This window comes from Cervus canadensis, chromosome 2 (assembly GCF_019320065.1).
Source record: "Cervus canadensis isolate Bull #8, Minnesota chromosome 2, ASM1932006v1, whole genome shotgun sequence".
Lineage (NCBI taxonomy): Eukaryota > Metazoa > Chordata > Mammalia > Artiodactyla > Cervidae > Cervus > Cervus canadensis.
The window spans coordinates 110,246,959-110,264,205 of NC_057387.1; the positions used below are offsets into that span (position 1 = coordinate 110,246,959).

Consider the following 17,247-nt stretch of genomic DNA (forward strand, 5'->3'; position numbering starts at 1 on the left):
CTGAGAGACCAGGAGAAGGCAAAGCGATAGAGGCTAAGAAAGGACAGACTTTTATAAATGGGAGCTCATTGGCAAAATGGGTTTCAAAAAACTTTGTGAAAGCGGTTTCCATGGAGCTGGAGAGCATCAAGTGGACAGTAGTGGGTTGAAGAGTGAGTGGGGATGGTTGAGAATAGATTGGTTTTTTAAGAAGCTTGATGGAGAATAGTGCAAGGTTTTGGAGGCAACTATGGCATGCATGGGGTAACATGAAGCTGCCCAAAGACTGGAAGGAGGTCTGATCCAGGACCCTGGTGGGGCTGGAGACTGCCACTCTGGGGAGAGGTGGGAGGCAGAGATGCACTTGCAAGGTCTGAGCCCATCCCCTGCAAACTGGTTGCCATGGTGACAGTGGTGTGGTCCTGCCTGTTCTGAAGCAGGAGAAGATATTGCTGTGTCCTGTCAATGGTAGGGATGAACGAACTTAACCAGCCTGTTTGGATAACAAATGTTGATCCTGGGCTGGCTCCAGAGTGACATCTTCGTGGAAGGTGAGTCCCCTTAGGAGGGGATGGAAATGAAAGATGAGTCTGTTCAGCCAGCAGCCCCCTGCACCTGGGCCACCCCTGTTCCTGTTCAGAGCCGCGTCCATTACACATGAGATCCGCATGCTCATGCGTCATGCTGGCCAGCATCCCCACTGACCCTGGCAGCCTTTGCGGCCGATGCCCCTACAGCGGGACCTGCCGGGCCGGCCCCACCTTGTTGTTGCGGGCGATTTCAAATTCGTGTCTGACGTGCACGCGGCAGTCCCCGTGTGCTTTTCTGCAGTCAGTTTCATTAAACCATGGCAGCCGCCAGGCCCAACCCAGCCCTCGCGGAGGCCTGACTAGGACGCAGGAAGGGCTCCCACGCGCTGCAGCCACGAGGCTAATGGGGCAGAAAACGCAGCAGCGTCTCGTCCTGCCTCACGCTGTACTGCCTTCGTCTTGTACACCGACAACAGACTGACGGGGCAGCCGAGGACCGTGGAGAGGACGGCCATCCTCCTGGAGGGGAGGGCAGGGAAGGGTGCAGACCCAGCATCCGCCCGGTGCCTGGGGGGCTGGGCGTCGAGGACGTCGTCGGGGGGATAACTGGGGTGCCAGGGGGCTCCGGAGCCCAGCACCGTTGGCTCTGTGACCGGAGGGCCCCACGCGCAATCTTCAGGACGTGGTCTGGAGCACGGGGGTTGAGGAGGGCGGACACAGGGGTAGTAGAAGCTCGGAGGGCAGAACAAGAAGCCGGTGCTGACACCAGACCTGCATCCAGTGCGGAGAAGGAGTCTGCGTCTGAGTCCCAGAGCTGCTGGGGTCCAACGGTGCGCCCTCTCTGGCTTAGAGCTTCCTGAAGAATCTGTCTGCCAGTGCAGGAGATGCAAGAGACGTGGGGTCGATTCCCTGGGTCAGGAAGATCCCTTGGAGGAGGAAATGGCTACCCACTCCAGTAATCTTGCCTGGAGAATCCCATGGACAGAGGAGCCTGGCGGGCTGCCTTCCATGGGGTCGGACAGGACTGAGCACATGCGGAACAGGGGAACGCCGCCTTCCTTCTCCCCAGGACCGCTAAGTGCTTCCAGACCTACGCCGTGTGCCCCCAGGGCCTCTGTCGTCTGCTGCAGCAGCCTGCGGGGTCCCTGCGCCCCGAAGCTCTGCACCAGGAGCCGTCACTCCTTAGGACTGGGCCAGCCTCCACACTGTACCCCCGAAAGGGCCTTGACGCAGAGGTGGAGGCATCGAGGGTGGAGTTAGTCACTGTGGGTGAGAGCTTTTCCCAAGGGGTGTTCCTGGAACCCCCTTGAACTCCCTAGGCTGCCGCCGGGAGTGCTCTGGGCTGTGGCCGTGGCAGGGGGTGGTCTCTGCAGCTGGACATGCTTCTCTAGGTCTCAGGGCCTTGGGTGTGGGGAGCCTTTGGACGGAGGCTGGGCCGAGTGGTAGTTAGGATGCTGGGGTCCTTGGGCGGCCAGGTGATGCACACCTGATGCAGTGAATGCGTTCGGTGGTCACCTTCGGAGCGGGACTGTCCAATGCTCACGGCTGCCCTGAGCCCTGGTGGCTGGGGGACTTGGGCAAGGACAGAAGTCAGTGGCCAGGGGCGGGGAGGGAAGCAGAGGAGAGCGGGCTGGCGCTGGCCCCCGGAGGCACGAGGCAGCAGGAACCCCGCTGCCCGGGGGGCAGGTACAGGACTCGGGCTGGAAGATGCTCACGGGCTGGTTCTCTGCCCGCCGGGCCCTCCTCCGGCCAGGGCACTGGAGCCGGGGTCTCCGCAGGGCCAGAGGGGTCTGCATCCTGCACCCCGCCGCCCGGCAACTCTGTCTGTGCCTCGGCTGACTCAGGCGGCCCAGCCGGTCTTGCAGACTTTTGGAGACCCGGGGTCCCTTCTGCTTGTATTCATCAGGCGTCCTGGGATTTCCCCAGACTGTGACTAAGTCTCCAGTGCAGTGAATTCCCCTGACAGACAACAGACTTTTCTAACGCAGAGGCGGACAGAATAAACGTGCGATTTGTCGATGACAAAGACTGCCACCAAAGGCCTTCATCTTCTACAGGAACGAGACTAGTCAGGGACCACACTTGTGTGGGCCACAGCCTGTGCCCGGGGTGAGCAAGAAAAGGGCCCAGGGGAGGGTTCTGGGGCCCCTTCACGGTGACCCCCCTTACCGGGGTGGGGGGCATCTGCTGAACCCACATTTACTCCCTGAGGTCAGCACTCCCTCAAAGCCGGCCAGCCCGTCCCCCTGTGGCTCTCAAATGGGCTTGTTCATCCCTCTTATTGTCCCTCAACACAGGGGTACAGGGGAGCAGAGCTAATTGCTGGTGACAACCGGACAGCTTGAGGGGGTCCTGGTCCTCAAGAGGACTTGAGGGGGGCTTCGTGAACTCAGAGGCTGGTCTCTCTGCAACTCTTTAGCCAGCTAAGGGGGTGGAGGCTCAGAGAGGTTAACTTACTTGCTCAGGGACATACAGCCAACTAAGGTGAAGGCCCAGGACACACTTCTCCTGAATTCCCATATTCTCCAGGCTGATGCCCAGAGGGAGGTCCTTTGCCCACTAAAGAGACCGAAATTCCGATGACATGAAGTGTGTGACACCTTGGACTAAACACTGCCTTTCATCTCTCTTGAGATCTACCGTAGCAACTTTCAAGTTCACATCTACGTGAACTTTTACAATTTTATTATTTTTTAAAAAACTAATTTTTATTGGAGTCTAGTTGCTTTACTGCGTGTGGACTTTTTTTTAAATGTAGCAACATCGCCAGCAGAGGGAGCTACCTACCAGCTTCCCAGATTAAATAATAAATGAGTCCTCTTAAGAGTTTCCAAAATGACAGGGCAATCAAGGCTCATTTGGGGAAGAAAAGATTGAGCTTTCATTCTTTATCCAAATCATCTCTACCTGCTAAAAATGATGTATAATACATAAGGATCAAAAGTGATTAAAATCCTTATGAATTTAATCAGAAATTCACAGTTAACCACTATTTGCTTTGGTGCAAATTGATGTGGAATAACAATCATGTGTATCTTCAAATTTTTTTTTTTAACTTGTGGGAAATTTGCTGGTGATTTGTGGGGGGGGGGGCGTGGGGGGAAGTGCGGGGGAGGGGAGCCATTGAAAGGAGAGAAAAGGCGGAAGGAAGCAATTGACAGAGGGCTCCCGGGGGGCACCCTGAACGTGGGGGCGCTTGGCGGGTCTATGCACCGTCTTTGTTCATAAATTTCAGGCCTTTGGCTATTTATTATGATGAACAATAGGAAATCCTAATAATAACTCCTGTGTGTGCCGTTTGCCGTGGCCGAGCAGAGTTCTCTCGATTGTTCCTTACTGTGAATCCTGTGTTTGGGTTTAAGGCTCCCCTCCCCCCTTCTCCATCCTTTCTTTCATTTTTTCTTCTAAATTATGCCTCGTAAAAATCAGACACTGGATCCTTTCAGATACAGACAAGCGCTCAGGGGCAGAGGGACGCTGGCCCCTCGTTTCCTTCCTTCCTTGAAGAAGCAAGACCTTTTTGAGAGATCGAGGTGGTCCCTGGGACGGGGCCCCCTTGGGAGAAGGGAAAAGGCCCCACTGAGAATTCACCGGGAAGCCCTCACCTTCCTTTCCGCGTGGGGCACTTTTTTGTAGAAGGTTTTCTCGGTGTCTCCGATCCACACCACGGAGGGCTGGAGCTTGCGGGCCACCTATGAGGAGAAACGGTTGGTTGTAAACGTGTTTCCTCTGGGGTGCACTCTTGACCCCCCTGGGAACAGCAGGACGGACGGGGACGGCCCCCCGGGACAGCAGCGCCTCACAAGGCTGCACTGCGCATGCGCGCTGCATCTTCCTTCGCCGCAGGATGTGGGCGCCGGTGATCAGGGTGCCCTGGGGGTCCCTACGTCCTGCTCCAAGGACACCGACCGTCCACCCGCTTTGGCTTGAAATGAGCCAGTAGTTTTCTGCTGCAAACGAAGGGAACTGGGCCACGAGGTTTAATTACAGCCTACGCCCCACTCCCACGCTGATTCAAGTTTGCTTATTTTGAGAAAAGCCCGTTTCAGCACCAGGGCCCCCGTGATGCCGTTTGTTCTTCTCCGTGGGCCTGCTGCCTTTGTGGCCGTGGTTTCATCTGGAAGGTGGCTCTGGGCCTCTCCCGGGGTGAGCGGGGCTTCGTGACAGCGCTAGGACTTACCGTGGGCCCGTGAATAATTGCCACACACCTAACAATCTCTTCAAAGCTCCCCTATGATAGCAGAGTTCGGGTATTTTTGCAACAATTTGTGCTTTGTGCAAAATTGTGCCAGATAAAAGCCGTCTCCAGTCACAGCGAATGCAGTGTTATGTACTCCTATTTTTATATATCTTTAAACATCATTAAGGCAGCAGGTGTGATTTTTAAACCAAGACAGATATTTAATAAATGATGGAAAAGTCACTGGAACACTGGCTGGGTCTGTTTTCCCCCCGGCACTACCTAGCAAGGGAAGCAGATTATGCAGGTTCAAAGACAAAAGTGGATTCAGCTTGATCCCGGGGCCGGTCTGGTCCTGGGCTGGCTGTGTCCAGTCCCACACACGCCAGGATGTTCAGAGAGGAAATGGTGCCAGCCAACCACCCTCTGGTCGGCATTATGTTTTAGACCCCGAGCCACAGAGCTTAGGAATCCGGAACCCCAAGTTTCAATCTCAGTACCCAAGGCAGCTTGATGGGAAGCGTACAAAATAGCCAGTGAGCCAGGCTCGGGCCACACGCGTCGCACGCGGCCTCTGTCACATGCAAGGTCACGGCCAGCACCGAACAGTGCTTCCTCTACTCAGAGGATGGGACCTGTGATAACCCACTCACATTCATTACAGCACTATGGGGCAGGTAACATCATTACCATCCCTGTTTCCAGATGGGGAAACTGAGGCTCAAAAATGCTACATGACCCGTCCACGGTGGCATGGTGGCAGAAGCAGGATGCCAGGCCAGGGTGCTGGCTACCACATCCTCAGTTCCCCTCACTTCCTCGAGCCAGACCCTCAGGCATCCTCCCTGGCTTTACCGGCCACACTGAACCATCCCCAAGTCTGTCCACCCCCGTCCTAATCTCTTTCAACCACATCAGTTCATCCATTCCCTCAGCTCCTGATGTGAACCTGCGATTTCTTTCCAGCTGGCCTGCCCACTGCACCCACTCAAGTGCCCCGGGGGCAGGCCCCAAGGAACTGCTGTTCTGCTCAAAGCTATTTGGAGTTGAAGTCAAAAGCTTCTCTACTTCCAGCCCCCAAAGAAAATAAGAAAACGAAATACTGGACATAAAAGGTTTTCAGCTTCTGAGAAAAAGGATACTGTGTAATAACAAAGGCACAATTTTTATTCTTTGCAATCCCTCCTAAAAAAATCTTAGCTCAAGAACGGAAACCAATGGCAAAACAATTTTCCCATAAACAGTTGTCTCCTGTCTCAGGCTAACTCGGGTGCTCATGGAGGCTGCAGACTGGCCTCTCCTGTGTCCAGTTGGCAAACAACGGCTTTTCCCCAGCTTTGGTTTGTGTGCCTGCGTTTTCTCAGTCCGGCTGTTCTTAACGGGAATTGCATATGTGAGTACCAAGTGTCCCCGTTTTCCTTTTCTCTCTCTGCTTTTAACAAGGTAAGCTGCATAGATGGACTGGAAGCACAGGCATCTTTTTAGCTTGGGGTAATTGTGAAAGCAGCAGTCTTATTTCCAGCCTCTCATCTAAAGTTGTTTTGAAAACGTGGCCACAATGTTCCACTGAATGTGAACGCTAAGGAACTGCTCCCTCTTTCTGAGCAGTGGGGGAATTCCACACTTCCTGTGTTTCTAACATGCCCTTGTGAAGGATTTCCTTCCTCAGGACGGTCACCTGCTCTGGGGCTCCCAGGGCTGTGTGGGGGGCTTGGGTGACCACGTGGTTTGGAAGGGCTCAGGGATTATCAAATGAACAGAAGACATTTCCCAGGCAAGTTCTTGGATGATACTACAACGGTACGAGGAATGGTCATTTGCAAGTCGCCTGAGATCTGGGACACACCACTGCTGCCCCTTCACAATGTGGCAGGTGTGAAGCAAGGTGCGCCTCACCCCCACCCCCCTTTAATACATGAGGTCGCTGAGGTGGAGAGAGAAGTCAGTAACGTGTGCACCGGGATGTGTGGAACCCGGAGGCATCCCTGGGTCGGTCTGACACCCGCAGGCCCATGCCATCACCCAGGCAGCAAGCTGCCACGTTGCCATGGAGACAAGACGCCTATTCCACAGCATTTCCTTACCCCTGGCCCGTGTCCCTTCCTATCACCTTTCATTCTAGTAGGAAGAAAGGCTTTAAAAACCATCACTGTCTTGTCCTCCAGAGCGTGAATCTCTTTCTCTGACCTTCCTTGGTGGCGAGCCTGTGCAGGGGATGCCTGGGGACCGTGTTCAGTCCTGGGCAGAGAAGGCAGGCACAGAAGCCTGGGCCCTGCCAGGCCCAGGAAGGATGGAAAGACCCGAGGCTCTTTTCCTTGGGGAAAAGAAGACTCCAGGGAGCAAGTGAACCATTTTCAAATAGTTGAATGGCTGTCGGGAGGAAAGTGGTTTTTATCATTTTGGGTCCAGTATGTAGAATGAGGGCTTCCCTGGTGGCTCAGATGGTAAAGAATCTACCTGCAACGCCAGAGACCTGGGTTGGATCCCTGGGTTGGCAAGATCCCCTGGAGGAGGGCATGGCAACCCAGTCCAGTATTCTTGCCTGGGAATCCCCATGGACAGAGGAGCTTGGTGGGCTGCGGTCCATGGAGTTGCAATGAGTCAGACACGCCTGAGTGACTAAGCACACATGTAGAATGAAGGGCTTCCTGGTGGCTCAGTAGTAAAGAACCCGCCTGCCAATGCAGGAGATGCGGGTTGGACCCCTGGGTCAGGAAGACGCCCTAGAGAAGGAAATAACAACCCACTCCAATATTCTTGCCTGGAGAATCCCCATGGACAGAGGAGCCCGGCGGGCTACAATCCATGGGGTCACAAAAAGTCAGACACGACTGGGTGACTAAACAACCGCACTGTAGAATGAAATCCATTCTCTCATTTTCCGCTCATAAAACATCGGCAGAGGAACTCTGATGTGCCGGCCACTCTGCTGGGTGCTGGGGCCCCTGACTTTAAGGAGTCCACTGGTGGGAGGGGATGGTGAAGTGGGGCTGGGAGGGCGGGCCCAGGAAAATGGGTGTCAGCAAGGACCACCTCTGACAGAAGCAGGGAGAAGGGGATGAGGGCGACAAGCAGACGTGGAGGGTGCCGACGAGGGCTAAAGCAGACAGAGCCTGCAAGGGTCTCTAGAAGGTCCATAGCCTGGAGGAGGGCATGCGTCTGCCACACTAGGGGCAGGAGCCAGGGTGCAGGCCAGGGCTGTGCCCACGTGGGCTGCTCAGGTCATTCTGGAAGGTGTCAGAAAGGCCTTGGCCTTGCCACGGAGTTTGCTTTTATCCTGGAAGCTGTTTGGAGTCTATAAGGGCCTTGAATCATGACCTTCAATCCTGGTGTGTTACCAACAAATCCCTCTGGTGGGGTGAGGAGCATGACCAGCTGGCTGTTTCCCGGAAAGGGGGTGGGGGTGTCCCCAGAGGTTGTGCTGGGAAGTGAGTTGAGGCTGGAAGCAGGGAGAAGTTTAGGAGGCTTTTGGAGGAAGAAGAGGTGAGGAGCAAAGGAGAGACAGGAGGGCAGGAAATGGGTGTGAGGGACATTTAGGATCTGCCAGATGGACAGCAAGGAGATCCAGCCAGTCAATCCTAAAGGAAATCAATCCTGAATATTCATTGGAAGGACTGATGTTGAAGCTGAAGCTCCAATACTCTGGCCACATGATGCAAAGAACTGACTCACTGGAAAAGACCTTGATGCTGGGAAAGGTTGAAGGCAGGAGAAGGGGACGACAGAGGATGAGATGATTGGATGGTATCATCGACTCGATGGACATGAGTTTTTGCAAACTCCAGGAAAGAGTGAAGGACAGGGAAGCCTGGCGTGCTGCAGTCCACGGGGTTGAAAACAGCTGGACATGACTGGGCAACTGGACAACAGCAGTGAGACCTGGCGATGGTTGGATGAGAGATGAGGAAATAGGGCGTTTCCAGTGCTGGGAGGCCTGGAGGCCATGAGGACGAGGGCCCAGGAATCCAAACAGGGGACCAGATGAGGGATGAAAGATGAGGTCTGTTTAGGCCACGGGAGCCGGAGGGCAGCTGGACCTCCAGGCAGGAGGAATGGTTGGTCTGGGGGGGGGGGTGGGCAGAAGGGAGGTGGGGCTGCAAAGGGCTCTGAGGCTGCAGTGGGGTCATGGGAATGGGTGGGGGATGCGGGGAGAGGGGAGGAGGCCAGCCTGGCCACAGAGTGGGGTCCACAGGGTGGAGACGCTGATGGAGGGGAGAAAGAAGGGGAGCCTGGGGAGGTCAAAGGGGCACGGAAGAAGGGGCAGTCTCAGAGCCCAGGGAGGGGCAGCGGGAAGCCGGTGATGGTGGGCAGTGCTGGCCTGAGTGTCTGGCAACCAGGAGGTCACGGGTGGTGTGGAGGGGACAGGAGCCACGTGACAGGCAGCCGAGGAGCGCACGGGACAAAGACAGGAAAGGTGGGCAGGGCAGAGCTTGCAGACGGCATTGGGTGGGGAGGTAAAGTCCAGGAGAGGATGACCTTGGGGGGAGACACCCTTTCTGCTGTATAGCCACCGGCAGTGGGGAGGATCACGGTGGGAGCAGGCAGGGTGCCTGCCAGTCAGGGCATCTACTGTGGCATCCCCTTGGACACATGCGCCCTGCAAATTCAGTCCTGTCTTGCCACGCCAAAGGAGTATTGGTAAAAATTTCAGAATATACATTCAGACATGCCCCCTCTGCCCCCTTTGCTGAGAACCACTCATCAGTCGTCTCCTGTCTTTATAGACCTTTCTCTCCATCAATACTTGCAAGCACGAGATGACTCTTCCCACACTGCTTTATATTCCTGTTCACTCTGTGTGCAGTTTATTTCGCCAACAGCCTTTTAATAAGAAGCTCCATCACTTATGGATTTAGTCCCTGTGTTCTGAACATCTGGATGGTTCTCTGCCTTCTCGCTAAACCAAACAGGGCTTAAGATGGGCCTTTTGGGTCCACGAAGCCCCGAGGTCGAAGGACCTGCCTGCCGGCTTGTCACACTTGCGCCCGTGTGGCCCACCTGCCCTCCTGGAGGCCCTCTCTTCACTCTTCTCCAGCCACAAATTTTTTTCACGCTTTTCTCGACAAAGCATTAACAATAAAAAAAAAACCCTTTGCCAATTTGTTAATGAAAAATGGTATCCTTTGCTCTTTTAATTTTCATTTAGTAATGGAAAGGCGTCATGTAAATTACCCACAGATAGTTGGAGGTCATGGGCAATTAAATGTAATTAATTCACAACGGAACTTTTCCGAAGTTACCGGGGATAGTTTATTTCCATCGCCAGTAGAGGGCTCTGCAGTCCTACCGAATTATCAATTCCAGACTAATACATTTCACCCAACACGCGCTTTCTCAAATTCTGGAAAGGTCTAGCCAACAGTCACTTCCCCATCCCCGTGAATTTTATGGATTTGATCTTTTGCTTTCTCCAAAGAAATGCTGTCAAACATCCGCCATCAGGATGCGATTCTCTTCGGTTGGGATATAATGGCTTAACGATGAAAACCAGTTTGTGTTTGGCATGCTTGAGTTACTAATTAGATCTGCCCAAATGACTCTTGGAAGCTGTGGAAGTTCTTTCTGAAAGGGTGCTATTCTGCTTGCTACAGAGAACCCCAGGAAAACCCAGGTTTAGGGGTTGTATCTTTACCAAACTGAAAAGGACAGTCCAGCCACCTAGCCAACCATCTGCCCACCCTTCCATCCATCCATCCAAGCCACACAGATTTGCTGAGCATCTGCAGTGGGAAGCAGGGAGGGCTGGGAAACACGGTCCCTGCCTGCAGAGGGAGTGGCCTCCTGTGTCTGAATGGGGGCTGTGGCCAGCCGGCAGTGGCCAGGGAGGAGCTGCCATCCTGGGGAAGACCCGGGGCAGGGGGCAATGGGGGGCGCTCACTTTCCCGAACTATAGTCACCCGGATTCTGTTTCCATATTTAATATGTGAAGATGGCTTGTTCTCTACTTCCATTATTTAAAGATGATAATTTGTAAAATTTCTATTTCCCTGTATTATCTTTCATGTAACTGTACAGGTTACTGGGTTGGCCAAAGAGTTTGCTCCGGTTTTCTTGTTACGCCGGATGAAAAACCTCAATGAAGCTTTTCGCCAACCCAATACTCCAAGTCCTTACTGGGTGTGAGCTGGGATAAACCGTGAATATCAGTCACAGGATGAGCAGAGGTGGATTAAACAGTCCAGAGCTGGGCGGGGCTGACCCTTGACGGGCAGGAAGGTGAACAAAGGTGGAAGAGAGGACCAGGAGGGAGCTGGGGATGGAGGCGCAGCGGATGGGCTGTGACAGGTGGCATGGGGAAGCGGGTCAGTGCTGCTGGCAGGAGCCCACTGATACCACTGCTGGAATCAGAGGAGGCTGCTGCCTGGAGGGCGCCAGGCTTACAAGACCATCCAGACTGTCTCCTGGAACCCCTTCCTCCTGGTTCACTCCCAGCCACACCAGAAATAACGGGTTCATGCCCATCTGCCCCACCTTGTGCCAACTTTGAGAAGTGCAGGAGTTAACACCTGGGCACGAGGCCTCGCTCACCTTCCCCAGGCACCGTTTAGCTGCATTTAGGGCACCCCCTGCTTGAAGGGTTTTCAAACTGGCTAAAAATCCCTTAGTGCCTGTGACATCATCCCTGCTCACCCCCACTGCCCACCACCGAGCAAGAGCAGATGTGGACCATGCTTTGCAGCCCTCGGCCGATCCTGTGCGCCTCGTGGCGCCCGCAGACATCCTCACGGCAGGCGGCACCTTGGGGCATCCGCGGTTGGGACCTGCCCTCCCCTCTGAGCCACCCATCCTCCTTGGGGGTGTGGAACGCTCTCACTGCCACTGTGAACTGAAACTGCTTTAAAATAGAAAGTCTGTGGCTTAAAAAAAAAAAAAGAGAGAGAGGTTTTGATGCCTTTCAGTTCAGTTCAGTTGCCCAGTCATGTCTGAGACCTCATGGGCCACAGCACGCCAGGCTTCCCCGTCCATCACCAACTCCCGGAGCTTGCTCAAACTCATGTCCATTGAGTTGGTGATGCCATCCAACCATCTCATCCTCTTTCATCCCCTTCTCCTCCTGCCTTCAATCATTCCCAGCATCAGGGTCTTTTTGAATGAGTCAGTTTTTCGCATCAGGTGGCCAAAGTATTGGAGTTTCAGCTTCGGCATCAGTCCTTCCAATGAATATTCAGGACTGATCTCCTTTAGGATGGACTGTTTGGATCTCTTTGATGCCTTTGCTCAACCTGAAACCCTCTCTGTGGCCCCACAGGAGGGCCCTGCTTCCTGACAGCAGCCACTCAGGGCTCATGGGCACTGGGCCCCCTCCTCCCACCCCGGTGCCTCTATTTCCACACCTGATGCTCCACCAGAGCAGCTATCTCCTGTTTCTCTCTTGTCCTCTCCTCTCCTCCCTCACTGAAGCTCTGTTTTGGGGTGGGGGGTCAGGTGTAGGTCTTTGCTCTGTCCTTCCTGAATTTCACCTTGTAAAGGCAGGGCTGACGTACTTGTTCTGTTTATTATACATCTGTTTTATTTTTAAAGTCATCCACGAATATCCATGATATCTCTGGGTTATTAACCAGGAGTAGAGGTTTCTGTGAGCTACAGAGACGTAACTGGTGGGGCTCCCCTTCTCCTGCCTCCTGGGCCAGCTGAGTTTACACCAGCACATCTGGGTGAGATCTCTTGGCCGGCTGCCACGGGCGGTTGGCTGGGAGCCCAGCAAGGAGCCCCGGTGGGTGGTGCTCAGGCACAAGCAACATCTCAGCTCTCTTGGGTCCAGATTCGCAGGCCAGGTGGCCTCAACCCTGGCTGGGCGGCCCCTTAGCCCTGCTCTCTGAAGCCTCCCTCTGAGGCCAGCCCTCGGGGGGTGAGGTCTCTAACAGAGGAGAAAGGGGAGGAAGCAAGGGTCCCAGGGAGGGGGCACCGTCTCTCCCAGACCTCAGGAGAGAGGATGCTCTGCTCTGCCTGCCCTCCGGGTGCCCTGGCCTCTCCTTGGCTTTTCTCCCGGGCAGTCTGGAGGGTCAGGGAAGGGGGAATCCAGAAGGCATGGGGACAGCGGGACCTGCCAACAGGACGCTACGGTCTCTAGGTTCTTCACCTTCTCACGCTGAAAATGTCCCGGCTGATACTCCAGCCCCAGAATGGCCTTTGTGGTGGTTCGAGGGCACAGAGCTCACAGGGCCAGGGGATGAAGGAGGAAACAGACAGAACAGGCTCCACCTTGAAAGCAGGACTCCAGCTTGGGCCGGACCGTGGACTTGGAGCTCTATGCCCAGTATCTATGGAAACGACATACCAGCTGGAAAACCATGCCCCCTGGATGAGCCCCAGGACTCTTACTTAGACTCTCCGTCACCTGAAAGAATACCCTAATTGTCTGTGTGACCGAATAGAATCACAAATTCTATTATGCTTACTGTATATGACCACAAGCCTATTGATAACTGTCCACTGTTAACTACCTAGGCTTGAGGCATATGAATCATGGGTTAACTTTGATTGTATCTTTCTTTTCCTTTGTTCAGACTAAATTCAGAGAATTTGGGGAGGTGGGTTTGAGCACATACACTTAGGGTATCTAAGGTTTTCAGAGAAACTGGTCGGGGTCCTTGGCTAAGAGGAGACCCTGCCTTGGGCCCGCCGGTGTAATAAACTGCACTCCACTATCTGCATTGTCCTTCTGAGTGAGTTTGTTTCCCAGAATGCATGGCTACAACAGGACTACCCAGCCTTCACTCCCCCAAAGGCCAGCTGGGGATCAGGCGACGGCTTTTGAATCAGACCTAGGCTTAAATCCAGATGCCAGCCCCTTAGTTCTCTTGTGCGTGCATAAGTTGCTTCAGTAGTGTCCAACTCCTGGCGACCCCATGGGTGGTAGCCCACCAGGCTTCTCTGTCCATGAGGATTCTCCAGGAAAGAATACTGGAGTGGGTTGCCTTGCCCTTCTCCAGGGGATCTTCCTGACCCAGGGATGGAACCTGCATCTCCTATGTCTCCTGCATTGGCAGGCAGATTCTTGACCACTAGCACCAGCTTAGCTCCAACTAAGAGAAGCCTTAGTTCTCTCGTACGTTTGGTCAAATTAAGCACTCTAAGCCTCAGTTTTCTGGTCTGTAAAATGGGCACGTTAATACTTGCCTCACCAGGAGTTGGGGCAATCAAAAGGGAAAGTGAATAGAAAACTCCTCGGCATGTGCTGGACTCCTGGCCAGACAACTCGAGTCCTCCTCGCACCTTCATCCTCTGATCAACCATCACAAAACACCAGAGGAGGCTGGCACCCTGCCTGGGTAGCTTTTGTCCAAAAAAATCTATTAAATATGAATCACTTATCCCGTTAGGCTGCAACTACTGAAGCCCGCGCTCTAGAGTCGATGCTTTACAACAAGAGAAGCCGCTTTGATGAGAAGCCAGGGTACCGCACCTAGAGAGCAGCCTCCGCTTGCCGCAACTAGAGAAAGCCCACTCTCAGCAATGAAGACCCCCTGCAGCCAAAAATAATAAATACAAAAATCATTTATCCCACAGTTCTTAACTGTTAGATGCATTTCTAATATGTCCTAACTAAGCAGATGTATTGGAGAAGGAAATGGCAACCCACTCCAGTATTCTTGCCTGGAGAATCCCATGGGCAGAGGAGGCCTAGCAGGAGGAGGAGCCTAGCAGGCTACAGTCCATGGGGTCACAAGAGTCGGACACGACTTAGCGATTAAACCACCACCACCACCAAATAGATGTGTATTCGTTCCCCCATCTAGCTTTACTGGAAGACAGAATTTTAAGTGACAATTGTTTACCTGTGCTGTACACACGTGTGTGAAGGAACGCACTGGAGTTATTGTGTGTGGAATAAAGAAGCCCTCCCATAATAATGAGAACAAAATAGAATGTTTTGTTAAATTATTTTCAAATTTTTTTTTTGAAAATCTGAATTTGTCCTTGGAAAACAAATCACAGACTTGTTTCACCAGCGTGTTCCCACGTGCACAGGGTTTTGTGCGAGAGGGAAAGGCCTCCAGGCAGAAGTGATGTTTTCTAAGAGTTGCATTCTTAGCGCTGCAGAGAGGAACTCAGCCACAGGAATTCTTTACGAGAAGACGTGATGAGTAACCAGGCCCTTCTGTTATTTCACCTACTCGAGCAAATGCCTCAGATCCTAATTTTGCTGCCCTCAGGCCCACGTGTGGGGCTTTCTGCGTTTCTCTGATTAATTAAAAGCAAGTACCCCTTTGCAATGCAGATAGCTGCTCTGCAGTCCTGCCAGGGGACTGTGGCTCAGTGCGATTTTTAATTGAATGACTCCCACTCCTGAGACCTCTGGGCCTTCCATTAATCACTTACATACACAGTAAAGGTGAAGCGTAATGAGGTGTATGTCAGGCCCTCTGACGCGGAGTGGCCAGGGTGGATACACAGGCTGTATCCACATCTTGATAATCTGACATCCAGCATTTTGTTCTCCACAGGATGCTCGTTTGCAATGATTCAAATTAATGCCAAGACAGCTTGTCTGATATCAAGACAAACTTCTCAGGGGCATGAGCAAATAAAACAACCATGCCCTTGGCTTTGTCCTAGAGTCTGAACGACAAAGCCCTTTGGTGGGTGGAGAAGAGAGGCTTAATTCAGAGGCTGAATAATGCGGGTGTTAGGCCTGGAGCCTCTGCACCCAGACTGATCAGGCTCATCTCACGGCACTGCAGTCCTGGAAAATTACTTAGATGCTGTGTACCTCAGCTTCTTAAATCAGCAAAATGGGTATAACGATACTGCCCACCTCCTAAGGCTACTGTGAGGAGTGATTGAGTTAACACAGAGAGGTGTAAGGTCTGTGATGCCCAGATGCTCATGAAATGCCAATGGTTTTACACGCATGTGCTTCTGTTGGTTACTCGACAATGTCAACAAAATCTGGCATTTAGAATGAGTTCCCTGAGGCGTTCTTCTGGGCAAGAGAATGAGTTTTACCTTTCCTCTGAAGAACTCAGTGCTTTGAGCTTGGTGGCTAAGTACACAGAGGCCACGAGTCAGGCTGTTGGGCTTCAAATTCCAGCTCACCTCCAAGTTCTTGGTTAACCTTGCAAGTATGCATCCATGGGGGAAGATTCCAAGAAGCTCAGTGGAAAGCAACAGCTGGAAAAGTAAAACAACTGAGCACATACCTTAGCTTCTGCCAAGTTAAAGGAACTTCGTAAACAGCTCAAGATTTCCACTGAAACCTCAAAGTAAAGACAAGCTTCCAGGACTAAGGGCAAAATCAAAATATACCCTCACTAATGAAATGGAAAACAAAACTTCTGCAAGTTCAAGCTGATCAGCCAGTAATTTAACTGCCTGTTAGAACTAAGCCTAGCATGCTTCAGAGTGTCAACAACATATTATCCACAATGTCTAATCTCCAGTAAAAACTTATTAATCATACGAAGAAACAGGCCTCCCCAATGGGTAAAGAATTCACCTGCAGTGCAAGAGACACAGGAGATGTGGGTTCGGTCCCTGGGTTGGGAGGATTCCCTGGAGGAAATGGCAATGCATTCCAGTATTCTTGCCTGAAAAATCCTATGGACAGAAGAGCCCGGCGGGCTACAGTCCATGGGGTTGTGAAGAGTCAGACATGGCTGAGCATGACTATGATAGGACAGAGTGATACACTATGAAGAAAAAGAAACATGTGACACATAGTCAAGAAAAAAAGCAGTCAAACGGAAACAAACCCCAAGATGCGCTGACTCTGCGGTGTGGGGTCCACGTGGCTGGGAGGAGCAATCCCGCGGCCATCACTTCCTCCTTTTTGTCTGCTAGGAGAAAACGGAAAAGGAACTGCTCCCGTCTGAGCAGCTGCTCACATCTAACCATCTCCCCTAAAAGCAGAAGCAGAGCTAACATCTAGCTCCACGTACTGGATAATACTTATTACGGGTATGTTTTGGTAGAGTCAAAGCTGGCTTACCTGGCATTCTAGAAAGCAAACGTGAACTGAACAGCCTAAGGACATCCTTGAAGCACACAACCAAATGAAAATGAAATCCTGTCCAGTTTTAATATTAGATATAAATATGTGGGGGCTTCCCTGGTGGTCCAGTGGCTAAGAGGCTACATTTCCAATGCAGGGGGGCCTGGATTCAACCCCTGGTGGGGGCACTAGATCCCACATGCCATAACTAAGAGTTCAAATGCCACAGCTACAGATCCACGTGCTGCAACTAAGGCCCGAATAGCCAAATAAAATACATAAATAAAAATAAATATTAAATAAATACACAAACATTCAGTGTCAGAATACTCTAAAACTTGGCAGTCCTTATGTGTGTGTGTATATGTATATTTTGCCTCTATCTATCTATTAATATCTATCTATATATCCTAGCTTCCCAGGTGGCTCAGTGGTAAAGAACTTGCCTGTTCAACGCAGGAGATGTGAGTTCTATCCCTGGGTCAGGAGGATTCCAGGAGAGGGAAATGGCAACCCACTCCAGTATTCTTGCCTGGGAAATCCTGTGGGCAGAGGAGCCTGGCGGGCTATAGTCCATGGGCTTGCAGAAGAGTTGGACATGATTTAGCAACTCAACAAGAGCA

At 52.5% G+C, this 17,247-nt stretch overlaps 1 protein-coding gene across 1 annotated transcript in view; it reads right to left on the reverse strand.

Annotated features, from left to right (window-relative positions):
• The window catches only part of IQCA1 (IQ motif containing with AAA domain 1), a 191,040-nt gene that overhangs the window by 19,840 nt on the left and 153,953 nt on the right, over positions 1–17,247 (reverse strand). Inside the window, exon 16 of the mRNA XM_043462063.1 lies at positions 4,115–4,201. Within this exon, the coding sequence (XP_043317998.1) occupies positions 4,115–4,201 (87 nt within the window). The remainder of the gene's footprint in view (positions 1–4,114; positions 4,202–17,247) is intronic.